Source organism: Chiloscyllium punctatum, chromosome 37 (genome assembly GCF_047496795.1).
Source record: "Chiloscyllium punctatum isolate Juve2018m chromosome 37, sChiPun1.3, whole genome shotgun sequence".
Taxonomy (NCBI): Eukaryota; Metazoa; Chordata; class Chondrichthyes; order Orectolobiformes; family Hemiscylliidae; genus Chiloscyllium; species Chiloscyllium punctatum.
Genome location: NC_092775.1, coordinates 47,142,130 through 47,163,415, shown reverse-complemented (window position 1 = coordinate 47,163,415; position 21,286 = coordinate 47,142,130). Strand labels below are relative to the sequence as shown.

General features: G+C 40.7%; 1 protein-coding gene across 9 annotated transcripts in view; it reads right to left on the bottom strand.

Annotated features, from left to right (window-relative positions):
• The window catches only part of LOC140463084 (polycomb group protein ASXL1-like), a 110,534-nt gene that overhangs the window by 55,949 nt on the left and 33,299 nt on the right, over positions 1-21,286 (bottom strand). For all 9 annotated transcript variants that reach the window (XR_011954605.1, XM_072556781.1, XM_072556773.1 and 6 more), the window contains one exon: positions 9,999-10,107. Coding sequence is in view for 8 of the 9 variants with exons in the window: in XM_072556781.1 (XP_072412882.1) it covers positions 9,999-10,107 (109 nt within the window). In the remaining variant the exon portion in view is untranslated. The remainder of the gene's footprint in view (positions 1-9,998; positions 10,108-21,286) is intronic.

The following is a 21,286-nucleotide window of genomic DNA, read 5'->3' as shown; positions in this document are numbered from 1 at the left end:
ATCTTTCAAAAGTCACTGGAGTCAGAGAAAGTCCCAGATGATTGGAAAAAAAATTGCTGTTGTAACCCCCTTGTTCAAGAAAGGATCAAGACAAAAGATGGAAAATTATAGGCTGATTAGCCTCACCTTAGTTGTAGGTAAAATTCTAGAATCCATCGTTCAGGATGAGATTTCTAAATTATTTGCAGTGCAAGGTCAGATTAGAACAAGTCAGCATGAATTTAGTAAGGGGAGGAAGTGCCTGACAAACTGTTAGAATTCTTTGAAGAGGTAACAAGTAGGTTAGCCCAGGAAAACCCAGTGGATGTTATCTATCTAGACTTCCAAAAGGCCTTTGTTAAGGTGCCTCACAGGAGGTTGTTGAGTAAGTGAGGGTCCATGGTGTTCTAGGTGAGCTAACGGCATGGATTGAGGATCGGCTGTCTGATAGATGGCAGAGAGTTGGGAAAAAAGGTTCTTTTTTGGAATGGCAGCTAGTGACAAATGGTGTCCTGCAAGGTTCAGTGTTGGGCTGCAGCTGTTCACTTTATATATGAAATGATCTGGATGAAGGGACTGGGGACTTTCCGGCGAAGTTCACCCATGATATGAAGTTAGGCAGACATGCAGGTAGTTCTGAGGTGATGGGGAGGCTGCAGAAAGATTTAGACAGTTTAGGAGAGTGGTTTAGGAAATGGCTGATGAAAGTCAACATGAGCAAGTGCAAGGTCTGGCACTTGGGGGAAAAAATACTGGCATGTAAATGGTGAGAAAATTCATAAAGCCTAAGTACAAAGGGATCTGGGAGTGCTAGTCCAGGATTGTCTAAAGGTTGACTAGCAGGTTGAGTCAGTGGTTAAGAAAGCAAATGTAATGTTGTCATTTGACAATATCAAGTGATCAGTGGTTGGAATATAAAAGCAACGATTAGCTACTGAGACTTTATAAAGCACTAGTTAGGCCCATTTAGAATAATGTGTCCAATTTTGGGCCCTACACCTCAGGAAGGACATATTGGCACTGGAGTGTGTTCAGTGGAGATTCACACGGATGGTCCCTGGAATGGTAGGCCTACCATACAATGAACAGCTGAGGATCCTGGGATTGTATTCATTAGAGTTTAGAAGGTCGAGGGGAGATCTAATAGAAACTTACAAGATAATACATGGCTTAGAAAGGGTGGAGGCTGGGAATTTGTTTCCAGCAAGTGGAGAGACTAGAACTGGTGGACACAACCTAAGAATCAGAGGGGGTCAATTTAAAATGGAAATGAGGAGACATTTCTTCAGCCAGAAAGTGGTGGCAAGGAGCACAGCGGAGACCGGGATGTTAAATGCCTTCAAGGCAGAGATTGATAAATTCTTGATCACGCAAGGACTTAAGGGCAATGGGGAGGGTGCGGGTAGGTGGAGTTGAATTGCCCATCAGTCATGATTGAATAGCTGAGTGGCCTCGATAAGCCAAATGGCCTTACTTCCACTCCTATGTCTCACGGCATAAACAACAGGGGTCTCAGCATTGATCACTGTTCACACATATCCAGTCAGGAAATAAAAAGCCTTCCACCGTCACCAGTCTTCTACGACCAAGCCAAGACACTATCCATCTTACCAGCTCATGATAGATCCCATATGTCTTCAGCTTCTGCATCAGCCTGCCAAAGTAGGACTTTGTCAAAGGCTTTGCTGAAGTCCACTTACAACATCCACTGTCCTGCCCTCAATCATCTTTGTTACTTCCTCAAAAAAAACCTCAATCATGTTTGTGAGACATTACCTCCCCCACACAAAGCTGTGCTGCGTGTTGCCACTAAGTCCATATTTTTCCAAACATGAGTAAATCCTGTTTCCAAAAATCTTCTCCAATAATTTCTCTATCACAGATATAAGGCTCACTGGCCTGTAATTTCCAAGATTAACCCCATTCACCTTCTTAAAAAGAGGGAGCAACATCGGCTATGCTCCGGTCCTCTCTGGGACCTCTCGTGTAACTAGAGACGACAAAGAAATTTCATATGAAGTCGCACAGTTTTCTTGTTTGCCTCCCTCAGTATTCCAGAGGAGATCCCATCAGAACCTGGGCACTTGTCTACCTTCATGCTTTTCAAAATACACCTTTATACCAACATTCCCAAGAATATCAACTACCCCTCTCTAGACTCACCATCTACTGTGTACTTTTCCTTTGTGAATACCGATGCAAAGTATTTAAAGGACCTCACCCAGTGCCAAGAATAAATTTCCTTTGTCCGTAAGTGGACCTACCCTTTTCCTAGCTACCCTCTTGCTCCTTATACATGTTTAATAACCAACCTTCATCCTAGGAATCAAATATATGAACCTATTCTGAACTAATTTCCACGCACGTTTATCTTTCCTTAAGTAAAGGAGACAAGAAAACTATGCAGTCCTCCAGCTGTCACCCCACCAACACCCTGTGTAACTGGAAAACTAAATTTTCTACTTATATCCTGCAAACTCCTTAGAATAAAAGACTGACTTTCCACGTCCCTTCTTAATTACATCTTTCTGCCTAGGATCAGAAATAAAAATATTTTAAAAGGCACTTCTTGAGATTTTCTCAAGGATACTCTAATTTTTGGGGGGCTACTTCGTTCTCACGAACTCATTCATTAAGTGATGCCATCACACTGAAATAATCCCTTCTACATGCTGATGTGCATTTTTGACCCTGCACAAAAGCAGAAGTGAATAATCAATTTCAATCAATTCCCTCCTAAGCATAAAGCCACAACACAAGGAAAACATTAATTTCTTAGATACAGTATTTAAATCGGTAAAAAACAACAGACAAAGTTAACAATACATTATTCAAAACAACCGTCATGCTTCTACATGCAACTTTTGAAGACAGGTGAGGTCTATTTCCATCTCCCATGTGCAAAGCTAGAACATTCTAACCAGGCAGTCACATCCCTATTTACTGTACCTCAAATATAAATGTGAAATCAGATCCAACAACTGACTTTACATTACTATATGGCAGCCTACATTTTTACCAAATATAGTAGCTTCAAATTTACAAAGTCCTAAACTAGAGTTTGCACTGATTTGCAAGGAATTTAAACTTTTCTTGGATCCCAATTAACTAAACATTGCTTCCCTGACAGGTTTAAAACTATTCCTCTCACCTCTTTTCCCCATACTTTTCTTTGCAGCTTCACTTACTGCCATCTGACTTCATAGGCCTCCTGCAACGTGTTTCACCTCATTCCCCTTCCAGCCTTTCGCTCTCCAAGATCTAGCAAAAGGTCAACTTACACTCAGAAAAAGAACACCCATCTGAGTCAAAGATAGCTTCCAGGGTCCAACCCCTCCATGTTATGGATCCCCCAGCACCAACTCAACTGACACCAAAAGGCACTCTACCAGTAACTCCTGCAATGCAGGTACTGACTTTCCTAACTACTCGCTATGGTTTCTCTACTGCAATTCCTGCCAACAGCTCTTCCTTTATGAGTTAGCCTACTTTGCACTAATTCATTTCATTCAATAAATGAAATGAGTTCTCAGATTGATGGCCCCCATAAGTTAACTTTCATATTGATTTAGGGAACCGCCCAACACCCATGCTTATCTTGACTGACCTTTTTAAGATCCGTGCATAAGAACTTCCAGAACTCACTGTACTACAATAATGTTCTACTCCTCTATCTGCCAAAGTGGATGCTCTCATCTGTCAATTCTTTGCCCACTTATTCACCAGTACATATCCCTTTCATATCGTGTCTCCTCACAACACATTTTTGTATCTATCTTTCTACCATCAGAAAATTGGGCTACAATGCAGTCAAGTTTTTTTACTTAGATTCTACATAACTGAGGCCCCAGAAATTATCCTTGCAACATTCCAACTAACTACAGTATGCACACTGAAAATGAATTATTTATCTGAACATTTAGTTAGAGACAAAAAAACTGCACGTGCTGGAATCCAAGGTAGACAAGCAGGAGGTGCCTGGCTTGCTGTTTCTTCCAGCCTCCTGCTCGTCTACCATTTATCCCAACACGCAGACTAGTTAACAGGAAACAAATCATCTACGCAATTATATCACCTCCAAAACAGCAAGCTGTGCAATATATGACATGTTCGTGATTGCCTTTTGGAAATCAAATATACATGTATGATTTCGTTCATCCAAAACGGATGCTACGCTGTCCAAAATCCAACACTCAAACATGATTTCCCTTTTGTTATGGACCTGAGTAGCCTACATCCTTGCTTTTATTCTTATTTGAAGGCAAGTTTGAGATGCTGTGTTCCAGATGTACTTTGATTGGTCCACCACACGGCTTTCAGGAAAAGACATTTCATTCTTACAACATAGTTAAAATACAAACAAGAAAAGAGAACTGGCATAACTTTAACTCTATTGAAATTCTTAACGAGATAATGTATTCTTTAACCACTAATCATCAACTACTCCATTATAGGGAGCATCCCATAAAAACACACCCTTGGCAAGGCAATTTAGCAAACTAAGATTATCACATACTGTCTGTCTCCAGTCCAGAAGGAAACAAACTGCCCATTTTGATTTTTAAGAGGAAGCCGTCTATACTCCAGCAGCAGAGAACTCAAACTTTTACCTTCAGCAGACTTTCAACTAACTGAATATAAAATGAAAAACATTCCTGGGTCTGCGTGAGCCCTGACCCTGCCCACTCATGATTCTTCTGCCTCATTTGAAGAAACTAGGAAAAACCTGAGAACAACACCTGAGAAAAGGAGCAGGAAGTGACTTCACAACAGGAAATAACATCACCAACCCAAAGAAACCCAAACATATAAATAGAAAGCAGGAAGTTTCAGCATTACTTTGCATAAAGTCCACTGAAGATGTTACCTAGTAAGGTAATGAAACGTCTGGAAATGAACCTTTCAGCTCAGCGCACAAACCTACATCAAAAACTCAACCCGAGCTACAAATCTTCTCAAAACTCGCTGAGACCTAGGAAAAACTCAAAAGCTGTTCATTCACTGCAAACAGACATTCTGGCACCACAGTGGCAACAGAAACAGGACAGAAGGCATCTCATTTAAAGGCACAGGTTTTGAGAAAGGTCAATAGAACTGCTGTGGCTCTGCTTGAGTGCATTATGATTTCTTCAAATGTCCTATTATCACCTTCTTAATGGATCCTTGCACTTTTAATCCTATATTTTAGATTTAGATTAGATTCCCTACAGTGTGGAAACAGGCCATGTGGCCCAACAAGTCCACACCGATCCTCTGAAGAGTAACCCACACCCCCTCTGACTAACGCACCTAACACGATGGACAACTTAGCATGGCCAATTCACCTGAACAGCACATCTTTGGATTGTGGGAGGAAACCTGAGCACCAGGAGGAAACCCACACAGAGACGAGGAGAATGTGCAAACTCCACACAGGCAGTTGCCAGAGGCTGGAATCAAACCTGGGACCCCGGTGCTGTGAGGCAGCAGTGCTAACCACTGAGCCAATGTGCTGCTCTTTACTCTTTTCTGGACTCTCTCTCATACCTCTTTACTATTTTTATAATATGGTGACCAGTACTGCACATTGTACTCAGTGCGACTGAACCATAGTTCTATGGAGGTTAAGCTTCACTACTTTTCAATTCAACCTTTCAAGCATATTTTTCTGACCTGGGTAACTGGATAGCATTTGCTGAATAGTGCGATTATTCTGTTAATCCTAAATTACAGGTGCATAGCCTTATGTAAAGAAAAACTGGAACATACAGTATTGTTTGGAGATTTTCTGGCAGCAAGGTCAACAATTTAATGTGCAGTATAGATCAGCTATTCGTTACAAAAAGTAAAAAACAATTGGAATCATAGCCTCTCAAGGAGATAAGCAACTAGGCTTCTTACCCTTAATTCCTGGAAAACCTAGTTGGGACAGACAATGGGGCAGTTGGCTAGCAATACTGGACTTCAAAGCCTATGGAGCCATAAAGAAGATGACCTTCAAAGCTTTCAGTAAAAACTGGAAATTTCCTTTGATTCCAAAATTTAAGTTGTTAATATAAAATCTTAACAGTGGTCTCAGCAATAATCCTTGGAAAGTGCCACTTCCACCTTCTACCACTCTGAATAACTGTCATAGTACTTCTGGGTTGTTCTCTCATTAGAGAGAAGACTGGTCGTGGTTTCACCTGAGGGTCAGCATGCCTCAAAGGGAGATGATGAGAAGGAGAATCCTTCACAGTAACCTCTGGCAGTGCAGGAATTGATGGTATCATGCTACATCATGCAACAGCTGTCCAGCCAATGAGCTAACTAATCTCTTCCCCCCTCCCTCCCCCCCCCCACAAATAACTTTATTTAGATTAAGGAACCATCAGAACAGAAGGGCAGAGTCATCACTGGCAGCGGTCCATAAACTTGCATCTGCTGGATAATAGTCATCTTGTTACAGGAAGGACACTATTAAGCTGGAGAGGGTTCAGAAGGGTTTTACCAGGATGTTGCTGGGAATGGAGGGTTTGAGTTATGAGGAGAGGCTGGATAAGCTGGGACATTTTTCACTGGAGCGTTGGGGGTAGACATGTGACCTTTTATAAAATCAGGAGGGACACAGAAAAAGTAAATGGCACATGTCTTTCCCTTAGGGTGTGGAATTTAAGGACTGGGGGTATATCTTTAAGGTGAGAGGAGAAAGATTTAAAAAGGACATGAGGGGCAATTTTTTTTTAAATTGGTTTGTGCGTGGGATAAACTTCCAGAGGAAATGGTGGATGTTAATACAATCACAAATTTTAAAACGACATTTAGATGAGTATATGAATAAAAACATTTGGAGAGATATGGGTTAAGCGCAGATAGGTGGTACTAGTTCAGTTTGGGATCATGGTCAGCATGGACTGCTTGGCCCGAAGAGTCTGTTTCCTTGCTGCATGACTCAATGGCTCATCAACATACCCTCTAAAAAAACCCATAACATGTTCTTCTAAAATTACAGTAATCAGCTCAAAGTGACGCCTGAGGAAATACTTCCTCTACAGAAATCTGAAAATTATCATTTCAGGAAGGCTGCTACAGTGCTCACCTTGTTGCCTCAATTATGTACAGATGCAAGGGGAGGCAATGGCCTCGCCGTATTATAATTAGACTTTTAACCCGGAAACCCGGGTAATGCTTTTGGGATCTAAGTTCAAATCCTACCACGGCAGATGGTGGAATTTGAATTAAATAAAAAAACCTGGAATTAAGATTCCAATGATGATCATGATGCCATCGTTACTTGTTGGAAAAACCCATTTGGTTCACTAATATCTTTTAGGGAAAGAAAGAAATCTTGGCATTCTTGCCTGAACTGGCCTACATGTGACTCCAAACCCACAACAATGCAGTTGACTCTTAACTGCCCTCTGGGCAATTAGGGATGGGCAATAAACGCTGGCCTAGCCAGTGTTGCCCACATCTCATGAATAAATAAAAAGCTCTTTCTGCCTCAAAAATCTTTATTGAAGCATCAATCAGTTCCATAGATTTCAATAGTACTCCTAACATTTGCCACATTTAAACAATTTGCAAACAGGATTAGATTCGATTACTCAGTGTGGAAACAGGCCCTTCGGCCCAACAAGTCCACACCGACCCTATGAACAGCAACCCACCCATTTACTCCTTCACCTAACACTACAGGCAACTTAGCATGGCTAATTCACCTGACCTGCACATTTTTGGACTGTGGGAGGAAACCAGAGCACCCAGAGGAAACCCACGCAGACATGGGGAGAATGTGCAAACTCCACAGAGACGGTTGCCTGAGGCGGGAATTGAACCCAGGTCTCTGGCGCTGTGAGGCAGCAATGCTAACCACTGTGCCGCTGGACACGTCTGATAACTTTCACCACTTTCATGGGTTTGTTCGCTTTCACATAGCTTTTTCTAGACAGTAGTCAACGGCTCATCCTTCAACAGTTTTGGTAAAATTGTCCAAACTTAGGTTGATTATCCCCACAGTTCCCAGTTTACATCAACGGCATATAGTACTCATTCAAAAGCTTCACAATTTGGTTCCTAAATCCACAACGAACATTGAGTGTTGCTAATCAAGGCAACCCTTAGCCTTCAGTGCAAAAGCTGAACTTTGAAATCATGGTTTGCTTCATGAATTGAAATTTGATTCTATCAAATTTGGCCTTTGTTAAATCACAAAGCTCCATATTCCTAGCAAGTTCAATTCACAGTATCAATTATGACCACAAGATTTTCTTTACCTCTACCTCTTAATATTTTGGTTTCCTCCCTCCAGTTTCATAAAGAAGTCTGTCAACTATTCTAAATTTGAAGCTGCTCCCTTCCTGTGTTTTTTTTTCATCAATTCTTAACAACATTTCAATAAGACAAAGGTGCCGTTTCTACATCTGGGCAACATTTTCAAGGATTAATTCTTAATAATAGACAGGGCAATAGTTTTCCAAGTAGTAAGTGACCCCTCTCTTATCTCTGACTTACATACCTCCATCACATTCTTTTCTTTCCCTACTCAAACAAATGGTTTTTACCATTCTGCTCTACATTCCACGCCAGTGCACACCACATTGCTAACCCTTACAGAATGTCTAGGACCAAAATCAAGAGCAATTTCCAAGTGACTGAGTAATGTCATCTGGGAGTTTTAAAATTACACATTAAAGCAAACGTGTCATGTAATTCATAAAGAATCTCTGTCACACTTCAAGTTCATCAAAACTGTGATCTGACTGCATACATGGCAGGGTGACAACATTAGATGCAATCCTGAGGAGATGCCCGCTTTCTCCAGCTACATGATATGGGGAAATGCATCTAGATAGCTTAGTGAATGAACTATTTCCAAGGACACAGACCTTCTTGGAAAACTATTACAGCCACATCATTTTAATTTCAATGTCACGCAATCATTCGTAAAGGATTACATTCTGGTCAAAATAGATTTGTAAGCATGATTTTAACTTTCACAGGTGGATTATACACACAGCTTCCTATTATCTCATGCTCTGTACCTCTTCAATGGCCAAATTCATACTCTCAAGTGATGTAAAGGATACCAAGTATTATCCTCCAATGTCAGTGCACTCAAGGGACCTTATCATTAGATATTGCTGTTGACTCAACCTAGTTGAAGAGCAAGTTTATCAACCATCATAACCCTTTCAGTCTCTCTCCAACAAATGTCAAATTTTTTTAAGAGAACAGTTAAGAAGCACCATATTCAAACAACAGAATCAGGAGTGTAGTTGTGGCCAATCTCCAGAATGTCGGCTAAAATTTGCCCTCAAATTTTAGTAATTTTTTTTAAGATTCCTCACAGTGTGGAAACAAGCCCTTCGGCCCAACCAGTCCACACCGACCCTCCAAAGAGTAACTTGCCCAGACCATTTCCCTCTGACAAATGCACCTAACACTATGGGCAATTTAGCATGGCCAATTCAACTGACCAGCACATCTTTGTACTGTGGGAGGAAACCAGAGTAGCCAGAGGAGACCCACGCAGACACTGGGAGAATGTGCAAACTTCACACAGATAGCCACCCGAGGTTGGAATCGAACCTGGGACCCTGATGCTGTGAGGCAGCAGTGCTAACCACTGAGCCACCATACTGTCCCCAAACAACTACACATGAGCGTCACTGGGGGAGCTTGAACCACCAACCTTTCGATTAATAGCCAAACACGCGAACCAATTACACCACTGAGACTGCATTATCCGGCCCTTGAAGCCCCATAACTTAAAAGCAGTGTTAATTATGTTGACGCAATTATTAGTTTCTCCAACTTTGAGAAACTAGAGTTTGGGAATAAAGGTTCTTCATTCAACTGCCATATTGCAAGATAAATCTGAAATCAGAACATTTGTGCGTATTTTAACTGAATATATATACACAAATTAAAGAGACCATACATTTAATTTTTTTGTTTCCGAGGAATACCAGAAATCCGTAATATTCATTTGTGCTGCTCACAACCAACAAGTTTGAAAACTCCTAGTGAAAACAACAATATGGTACAATCATTCTTACCTTCAATGTGTAAAGACCCATCCGCCCTGGAAGTCTGTAAAACATTCCATCATCTGCACGAGAATTAGTGTGAAGCATAGCATTCAGACATGCCAAGGGAGAAGTTCCACTACATAAAATAGATTAAAAAGCACATTTTACGTAAATATCTCAAATAAAATTCTGCTCTAACTAACTATATACATTTATAATGACAAAGTTACTCAGTCAATGAAATATAAAAATGAATGTTTTTAACGAAAATAACCTAACAATTGCAGTCAAATATTGTTTGCAATTATTAAATCTTTTATTTCCAAAAACCCATATCATTTTGCTTCAGTTTGCAGCCTGAAATATCGAGATTGAAGCATTTCTTGTTTGTCTCTTCATAAATAGCTCAAGCATAGGACATGGGTTTAGAACTATCTGCAATTGTACTACTACTGTTGGCATTTCAAGCAGATTTAAGTCTTGCCCGATAAGACCATAGCCACACCATTTTCTGATGGAGTCACACAAGAGATTTGTTTAAAGCTTTTATCAATGTGTTTTATAGTTTTTTTTTGTTCTTCATATTCTTCTCCTGCTTGTCAAACAATTAGGTTTTCATATATCCTTCACTGCAACTAAAGTTCTCATACTGCAAATGGCAATGTAAGGCTTTATTCTGGTTCATATGACATTGCCAGTGATTGAAGATGAACTAAATCAGAATAGAGTTTCAGATTATGTAATGCTAAACTAACTTTAAACATTGAATGACAAAAAAATTGCACACTGTTAGCAATAAGCTAGTTTTTAATCTTGTATTGAAGTCAGCAATAAGCGGACATTCATTAATAATATGCCACTTTTCTCGAGTCCCCAAGATGAAACAGTATTATTCTAATTAACAGAAACATGTAAATTAGTACTAGAAGGTCATTTGGCCCCTCAAGACCAATGTACTTTATCGGTTTAAGGTTGAGCTACGGTAGCCTCAAATCCACTTTTCTGCCTACACCTTTTGACTCGCTAACCAATGAAGAATCAAACTCAAGTCTTAAAAATATTCTACGATCGAGCTTCCTTTGTGCATTCCAAATTCCACAGTTTAATGACTCAGGAAAAACACTTGTCTTCACTGACTTAAATAGAAGACCGCTTATTTTACTAAAATCCCATAAATCTCTTTGCTGATTGTAGTTGAGGATAGTATGGAAGATTATTTAAGAAAAAAAATCTACATCAGACTGAGTGAAAATATGAGATTAAGGAAAATTTTAGTGACTAAGTATGCGATTGATCTTGAATTGGACTTTGTTCCCTTTGCTAAGGACCACTATGTAGTCAGTCAAACAAATACAAGTCACTCAGCAAACCTCAACTCACATTTCTGAGGACTCAGTCCACTTACTTAAGCATTTCCCACACAAGTGTGCTCAGATTATATGTTCCGTTGCACCCAATTATAAACCTATTTGAAAACATAAGAGGCTGTGAAACTAACTCTGAACATTAAATCAGATAAGAACACAGTTCATTGGTTATGTGAAACCCAACTCAATGGACTTCAACACAAGTGGGGATCCGAGAACTGAGGACTTGGTTTGCTCAAGGGACAAGAAGAGTGTAAAGTTGAGCCTGTGTTATGACCAAATGTTACAGCATTAAACTTTGATAAAGTCTTAACTAAGGTAACATAAACACCCAGTAGCTGAGAAACTACATCAAGAGCTTGCAATACTGCAATGCTCAAAAAGCTTAACTTCTATTGAGTCTGCAATAATTGTCAAAACCATTTCCATATCTTCAACGGGGAATATTTCCAATTAAGTAATCTAAACTGGTGTTATTAGTTTCTTTAAATCTGCAAGCCTTTAATTTCAACATGAACCTATTTCAGAGTGCCAAAATTATGCTCATAAAAGCAGAGATCATCTAAACTATAAGGAAAAAATATAATAAGATCAAATGAAAAATTCTAAGTGAACTTTTTTCAAAAACGTAATAATTAGCAACACATTTATCATTGCCTGTGAACACCTTTTTAAAGGTCTACTGAACAATAGTACATAGCAGGATACAATAAAGATCCACATACAGGAAGTTAAGGAATTTTAATAATTTTTTGCAAGGATTTATCTAATGATAGCCTGGAAAAGATTCCACATGTTTGATCTTAGATCCATATCCTTCCATAACTGTATTCATCATGACTCAAACGAAGCATCATTTTCAACATTAGATGCAGTGATGGGATACAATTACTATCCCACAGGTCAGAATTTTAGCACACAGACATTCAAGAGTTCAATCCCACAAAGCTTAATGACTTCCTCAGCAGCTTAGCAAACCATTAGACTGCTACAAAAAGAGTGACCAGATGGACCCACAAACCTAGAATCTATTATTCAGGATGATAGAATGAGAGAAACAATACGGAATACTCAGCTTTCCACTCAATGGATATTGTGACAGCAATGACATAGAAAAAACTCAACAGTGAAGGAAAATCAGCTGACTTGCACTGGTAACACAGACATTGGGGTTGATATCAAAGCCCTAAACCATTGGCATACAACAGCTGCAGTATGCTTTAATTGCAGGAAGCACTGCAGTATCCAAAAACCTATCTACAGCAGCTGAGATACACAAGGGCAGCAATGATACCAACACAGCATCATATCAACACCTCATTTTAATTTGCTGATAATCCACATGGCCATGGTCAATATACGCACGTGGAGTGCTGAAAAAGCACAGCAAGTCAGGCAGCATCCAAGGAGCAGAAGAATCAACATTTCCGGCAAAAGCCCTTCATGAGGAATGAGGTTTGTGGGCTGGGGGAGCTGAGAGATAAATGGGAGAGGGGTGGGGCTGGGAGGAATGTAGCTGAGAGTGCGATAGGTAAATGAAGATGAGGGAGAAAGTGATAGGTCGGAGAGGAGGGTGGAGCAGATAGAAGGGAAAGGTGATGAACAGGTGAGGAGGGCGGTGCCAAGTTGGAGGCCTGGGACTGGGATAATGAGAGATATGGGGAAATTAGGACACTGTTGAAATCCACATTGATCTCGTGTGGTTGCAGGGTCCCAAAAAGATGCATCTGTTCCCATGATGACCAATTCCCCGTTAGAAAATCCCAGGTGGCATCCTTCCTCCAAGATCGCAATTTTCCTTCCCACGTAGTTGACGATGCCCTCCAGTGCAGCTCCTCCACTTTCCGCACCACCGCCCTTGAACCCCACCCCTCCTGACGGAACAAGGACAGAACACCCCCAGTCCTCACCTTCCACCCCATCAACCTCCACATCATCACATTGTCCTCCGCCAACTACAAACGGATCCCACTACCAGATATATTTTTCCCTCTCTGCCCCTATCAGTGTTCTGGAAAGACCATTCCCTCCGCAACTCTCTCATCAGGTCCACCCCTCCACAAACCAGCCCACACCCCACTCCCATCACACTCCTCTGCCATCACAGGAAATGCAAAACCTGTGCCCACACCACTCCCATCACCTCTGTCCAAGGCTCCAAAGAATCCTTCCACATCCAACCTGTACCTCTACAATGTCATCTACTCTATCAGTTGCCCCGATGTGGTCTCCTCTACATTGGAGAGGCAGGACACATACCTGCGGTTCATTTCAGAGAACATCTGAGACACCCGCACCAACCAACCCCACCACCCCGTGGCTGTACACTTCAACTACACACACTTTCACTCCCCCACTCTGTCCTATGCCTCCTCCATCACAAGCTCTTACCACCTGATGCCTGAAGGAAGAATACCTCATATTCCTCCTTGGAACTCTGCAACCACACGGGATCAATGTGGATTTCAACAATTTTCTCATTTTCTCTCCCCCCATATTATCCCAGTCTCAAGCCTCCAACTCAGCACTGCCCCCCACGACCTGCCCATCACCTTTCCCATCTATCCGCTCCACCCTCCTCTCCAACCCATCACCTTCTCCCTCACCTTTATCTACCTATCACAATCTCAGCTACTTTCCCCCCAACCCCACCCCCCTCCCATTGATCTCTCAGCCCCCAAACTTACAAGCCTCATTCCTATTGAAGGGCTTATGCCCAAAACGTCGATTCTTCTGCTCCTTGGATGCTGCCTGACCTGCTGTGCTTTTCCAGCACCACACTCTCTACTCTGATCTCCAGCATCTGCAGTCCTCACTTTCTCTAACCATGGTCAATAGCCAAAATATGGAAATTGCCTCTTTCACACCATCTCAGTATCATTTCCAGGGATCATATTCTCAGGTTTTCTACAAATCAGTCATTATTTTGTCAGATCAACATTGAACATACTCCAAAACAAGCACCGCACATTTAAGTAACTGAACAGAAAAAGGAGATTCTTTTCAATAGAATTACATTGCTCTGCAAACTGGTTTGCATAATGCTGCAGAAATTATGTTCTTCAGCACCATGTTTGTCTTGTAGTTCATGGTCTTCTGATAACAGTTAATTTTTGAAGCCTAAAATATCAACTATAACAGCTAAATACGAACCTTTGTTCTATCCCAAGCTTTCCAAGGTCAAAATCACAACAGCTACACTAAATTTTCTGTTATGCTGACGAGAAATCTTAATTGCCAACTCAACATAAAATCTGTCCATTAAGACTGTAGCTGCATTTAACATGGAATGCTGTATTTTACAGCTTGAATCCTAAATTCATTTTGATGAGAGTACTGAACAGTACAGGAACTCGAATGTTTCATTTATCTCCTTTCGGTTTAAAACACACAAGTTCAATACTTCAAAATGTCTACAGCCAGGACAACAGTGGGAGTACAATTAGCTTCATATCCATGGGCTACGGTTTTTTGTCTACATTAACTCTGCACATGTAATCATGGCTACTTCTAAGTAGTATGGTACTACACCCCCACTATTATCAAATAATCTCAGCAACTGCTACCTTCAGCACTATATGAGGAACACTGAAAAAATGGTGGCACTTGCACCATCGTGTTACCAGTTCATGGACGCAGAGCAACACACAAGGAAATATGAGACAATAGTAAAGACATAATGGAATCCTTCAATGTTGGGTTTGAATGACAATGCTTTTAACAAACTCTTTAGAACTGCACTGGCCAACGTCTTATACTAAACAGTATGGAACTCACAACTGAATTAATGTTGATACAAAAATGTCGCTGATCCATGACAAAGTAATAAATCAAAGGGATTAAGACAGGGTATGGGGGCATGGTTGACAAAACAGGCACGAGAGCTTGGACACTCGCGCGGGCACGAGAGAATTGCCCATTTAAAAGAACTTAAGGATTTTTAAGATCAGGAGAGACAGGTGTAAGAAGCATTACCTGCCAGTCAACATTTTTTGCAACTTTGTAGAAGGCTAATTTTAGCGAGGCATTTTCTGGGGATAAGTTTGATCCTGGGTAGACAGCAACAAAAAAAAAAATTATTTCTTATTCATTATCACAGTTGAAAAAAAGATCAGGGAGAACCGCACAAAAAAGGAAGCAATGAACAGTCACTTTGAAAAAGGCAAAAGGTCAACAATTTCTTTAAACTTCTTGTTTGTTATTTTTGAACTGGAGTTGACAGGGGCCTCTCATACTTGGTCTCATCTACTACAGACAGAAACCCAAATGTAAGCCCGCTGACATTTGTCAGATAAGAACATAAAGGAAAACTGGGTGGTCAGCAGATTCAGAAAGATGAAACTCCGGTTGTCACATGCACAAATGTCACATTGATAAAAACCAGTAAAAATGTCAACCTCTGGATGGCGATTTTAAGAAGGACTAAAACAAGGAATCACAAGCCACAAATTCCATGAGCAAGTTAATATATATCCAATTCAATCTGTTGAGAGATATTATTACACACCTCTAGAGCAGGTGGGACTTGAATCCAGGCCTCCTGGTTCAAGGTAGGGGCACTACCACTATACCACAAGAACCCCACGGGCAAGACAATGAATCACGATGAACATACGAGTAAATCTAGTTGATAGTAACTGCATGGTTTAGTTGCATTAAAAGCCAAAATCAATAATACAATTATCAAGTTTCACTTTGCAATAAAAGACTACACAATTTCTGACAGATATTTGAAGAGTGTCTGGGCAAAAAAAAGTAAAACTTTCACGTAGCACAGTTCAATGACAAGTCCACAGCTTCTATCAAATGATTCTTCTCAAACTCCAAGTCCATTTTACTCCTTATAAAGCCTACTGCTGCAGCCATCTGTTTAAACATTCAAAGGTGCAGGGCCCATCCAATTTTTAAATCTTTATCTTGCACTCTATTATTTATACACTAAGTAACCATAAGCCCAAACATGTTTCTCAACTCACTACAAATTACTTTAATGGTTGAAAAATTCATTTCAGCTTTCAAAAAGTCAAGAAAATTTGAACATGTGCCTGGAGAAAATCATTCCATGAGATAGACAAACTGATTTGGAGTTTTGAGATTTCACACTAATATAGAGGAGTTTCCAAGTCATTCTTATGCTGAGTAATTGTAGTTGAGCTACAGTACCTGATTAAACATCAGGCACTTCATTCATTTTTTAAAACAGATTTAGAACAAATTGTAATCAAGCTGAAGCTGAATTAAAACAGTAATTCTGTGCACTTTGCCGGTGTATCAAGCTGCAAATGGGTCAAAATCTTATTCAGCACAGATGTACAATTCTTTTCCTGCCACATTTCTCAAAGACTTGCATTGCTTGCTCGTGTACAATTCATAATGTGACTCCAGACAATGAACGCTGGCAAGTTTTTGATGGAGACATCATAACAAAGGCCAACTCTGACAGCATTCAGCATCCACAGAGTCATGCATTTCCATTTCAGAACATTGTATAGTGATCAAACAGGAATGCCAAACAGCGTTCCTTTCGTCTATAACATTTAGTCAATTATTGTACCTTGGCCAATAACTGTTAATTTAGCAAGGTGCAGGGACGAAACACCAGGCCATTTTCATTCTGGTGAACTTAAAGTTGCCATCAGCAATTGACAGATGATGAATGTTAATATAACTTGAAGATTGACTGCAGGTATGAAGTTTATTTTAAAAACTGTGAACCAATCTCAAATTGTCAGCATAGATCTGTATTCACTACAGATTATGGTCAACTGCCAGGGCCCAATTTTTGATTTTCCTTTCTAAAATTGCATATTTCTCTTCAGCCCTTAAAGAATCTTCTTAAAACCTACCCCATTGAACAAACTTTTAGTCATGCGCCCTAATACGTGCTGGGGAATATAATGTTTGATAACTTTCCTGCAAATCACATTTGTTTGTTTTACTACTTAAAACATACTGACTTAATACAAGCTATTGTCATTCAGCTTCAGTTTCTCATTTGCCCTTTACAGCAGGAATGTGTTTGGCACTAAAATTATGTTTTATGAGTTTGGCTCTCAAGCACTAGGTAGGGATGGAATCCATACAATTGGATATGTTACAATGCAGCTCATGAACAGGTTAAGAATTTGGGCCAAATGCTACACATTTTAATGGTGAATGCAGGACAGTTGGCCAAGGAATGGCTGTCAGCAGTCCTTTGGGAAGATGACAACATCTGCCAAGATTTCTAGTGTGGAGTTGACTCAGCAGCCTAACCCTGGAGCCACAGGTCTTTGGCAGGTCAGGAAAGACTGTGTAGGGTTCTTTTTGTTTTGATGATTTTATCAGATTTATTGAACAAAGAGATAGTGTTACTGTCCCTCACTGGGACAGTATGGCTGTGCCAATGGGTAGAAGGTAACTCAAATGATTTGTGAGAGAATCTCTCTGGACAGAATGGATATGCATTTATGATTTCAATGTACTGATTTGTGACTTGATGAAAAGCAAAATAATAATGGCATTTCAGAAGTCAGAAAGGAGATTGTTGCACAGCTCCCACATCTTGCTTTGTTCATTTGATGGATAACCTTGTATATTAGCTAGTGCTGACTGCATACCCAAATTTCATCTCTCAAGCTAGCTGTGTCAGATTCTACTGCCTCTCAATTATGAACGTTCTGAAAGCACTCCTTCCAACAGTCTCAGAAAGCTGGAGCATCCTTGAAAAGACAAACAGCATCGCCAGCTCCAAGGGTGGTGAGGAATGCTTTCTTCTTTTGGTCAGTACATGGCATTGGTGGCTTGGAACTAGTTTAGTTGGGTTTGTGCAGCAGTGAATTTCATTTGCTTTCGCTTCATCTTGATGACATGCATTATTCCTAGCTTCAGATTTAATTAACAAGTATTCTTCTCACTTCTGCTCTGATGCAGAGTAATTCTGACATGCTGGGAAGGCTTTTCAATTACAGTTGAGAGTTGTGCAAAATTCGAACCTTATGATCTAGATATTTTCTACATTGGTACCATTAGAGCATGAGAGGGCAAGATAGGAAGAAAATTGAATCAAGAATTGTTCTTGTCTTCATATTATGGAAAACTGCTTGTCAAGTCTGTTTAGATTGCTTCAAGGATCTTTGGGATTCAAGCGTCTGTTGCAACATATACATTTTTGCTCTGACCAATAGTCAGTTGCACCAGAAATAATCCAGGTGACATATATATTTTTGCTATCTCATGCAAAGAAATACTGCCTGCAAGATCCTGCAAGATCCTGCAAGGGCATTTGTGCTCAATGAACAATAAGCAGATTAGTTTAGCTAGTTATATCATAGCGCTATAGTACAAGTATATCCACATTAGATCAAAATGCAAAATTATTTGCATCGGGTCAGTCCAGGTTTGCATTAGTTAAACTAGGTAAAAACTGGCACCCATTATGTTAGATTTTCTATAGATAGCTTAGTTAGGGGAGGAAGGTTTGCTGTTTGTCTTTTCAAGGATGCTCCAGCTTTCTGAGACTGTTGGAAGGAGTGCTTTCAGAACGTTCATAATTGAGAGGCAGTAGAATCTGACACAGCTAGCTTGAGAGATGAAATTTGGGTATGCAGTCAGGGTGAAGGGTAGGTCTTGCCTTACAAGTCTTATTGAATTCTTCGAGGAGGTGACCAAGCATGTGGATGAGGGTAGAGCAGTGGATGTAGTGTACATGGATTTTAGTAAGGCATTTGATAAGGTTCCCCATGGTAGGGTTATGCGGAAAGTCAGGAGGCATGGGATAGAGGGAAATTTGGCCAATTGGATAGAAAACTGGCTAACCGGTAGAAGTCAGAGAGTGGTGGTAGATGGTAAATATTCAGCATGGAGTCCAGTTACAAGTGGAGTTCCGCAGGGATCAGTTCTGGGTCCTCTGCTGTTTGTAATTTTTATTAATGACTTAGAGGAGGGAGTCGAAGGGTGGGTCAGTAAATTTGCAGATGATACAAAGATAGGTGGAGTTGTGGACAGTGAGGAGGGCTGTTGTCGGCTGCAGAGGGGCTTAGATAGGATGCAGAGCTGGGCTGAGGAGTGGCAGATGGAGTTCAACCCTGCCAAGTGTGAGGTTGTCCATTTTGGAAGAACAAATCAGAATGCGGAATACAGGGTTAATGGTAGGGTTCTTGGTCAGGTGGAGGAACAGAGGGATCTTGGGGTCTATGTACATAGATCTTTGAAGGTTGCCACTCAGGTGGATAGAGTTTGTAAGAAGGCCTATGGAGTATTATCGTTCATTAGCAGAGGGATTGAATTCAAGAGTCGTGAGGTGATGTTGCAGCTGTACAGGACTTTGGTTAGGCCACATTTGGAGTACTGTGTGCAGTTCTGGTCGCCTCACTTTAGGAAAGATGTGGAAGCTTTGGAGAGGGTGCAGAGAAGATTTACCAGGATGTTGCCTGGAATGGAGAGTAGGTCGTACGAGGATAGGTTGAGAGTTCTCGGCCTTTTCTCGTTGGAACGGCGAAGGATGAGGGGTGACTTGATCGAGGTTTATAAGATGATCAGAGGAATAGATAGAGTGGACAGTCAGAAACTTTTCCCCCGGGTACAACAGAGTGTTACAAGGGGACATAAATTTAAGGTGAAGGGTGGAAGGTATAGGGGAGATGTCAGGGGTGGGTTCTTTACCCAGAGAGTGGTGGGGGCATGGAATGCGCTGCCCGAGGGAGTGGTAGAGTCAGATTCATTGGCGACCTTTAAGCGGCATTTGGATAGGTACATGGATGGGTGCTTAATCTAGGATAGAAGTTCGGCACAACATCGTGGGCCGAAGGGCCTGTTCTGTGCTGTATTGTTCTATGTTCTATGTTCTAAGATAAAGACAACACAAAGCAAAACACAGCAGCTATTGGCGAGCATGGTAACTCTGATTAAGATACTTAACTAGCAAACTCTTAGGTCATTCAAGCATTCAAAGTTAGACATAAACACATTGTTTTTTTTAAAATAATGGAATCTGTTATGGCCTGAAGGAATGCTTAGAGATCTAATGAAATAAGGGAAAATATAATAACTGGGATTAATTAGGTGGGAATTGGTTCTATCCAAAGACAGGCAGTCCCCAGGTTACAACTGAGTTCCATTCTGGAGTCCAACTGCAAATTGATTTGTCCACAAATTGGAACAAAATACATTACACTGTAAAATAGTTAATGCATTAAGTATGAGTAAACATTCATATGTTGGATATTTAAAATTAATAAGGGACCTTGTTCATAAACTGGGAACTGCCTATAAGGAGTTAGCATCGTGCTCATCTGAAATGAAGCTCTCACTAAAAGGGTGACTTCGACTTCCCATTAAATATGAAAAAAAAGCTCTAGTGCAGAGCAAGACCTACCACCTCTCAATATCATAGTCATAGAGATGGACAGTATGGAAACAGACCCTTTGGTCCAACTCATCCATATATCTCAACCCAATCTGGTCCCACCGGCACCCAGTCCATATCCCTCCAAACCCTTCCTATTCATGTACCCATCCAGATGCCATTTAAATGTTGCAATTGTACCAGCCTCCTTCACATCTTCTGGCACCTCATTCCATACACAACCATCCTCTGCGTGAAAACGTTGCCCCTTAGGTCTCTTTTATATCTTTCCCCTCTCACCCTAAACCTATGCCCTCTAGTTCTTGACTCCCCACCCCAGGGAAAAGACTTTGTCTATTTATCCTATCAAACAGCCCCTCCCTGTAGCTCAGATCCTCCAATCCTGGCAACATCCTTGTAAATCTTTTCTGAACCCTTTCAAGTTTCACAACATCTTTCTGATAGGAAGGAGACCAGAATTGCATGCAATATTCCAAGAATGGCCTAACCAATGTACTGGACAGCCGCAACATGACCTCCCAACTCCTGTATTCAATACTCTGACCAATAAAGGAAAGCATACCAAACGCCTTCTTCACAACCTGCAACTCTACTTTCGAGGA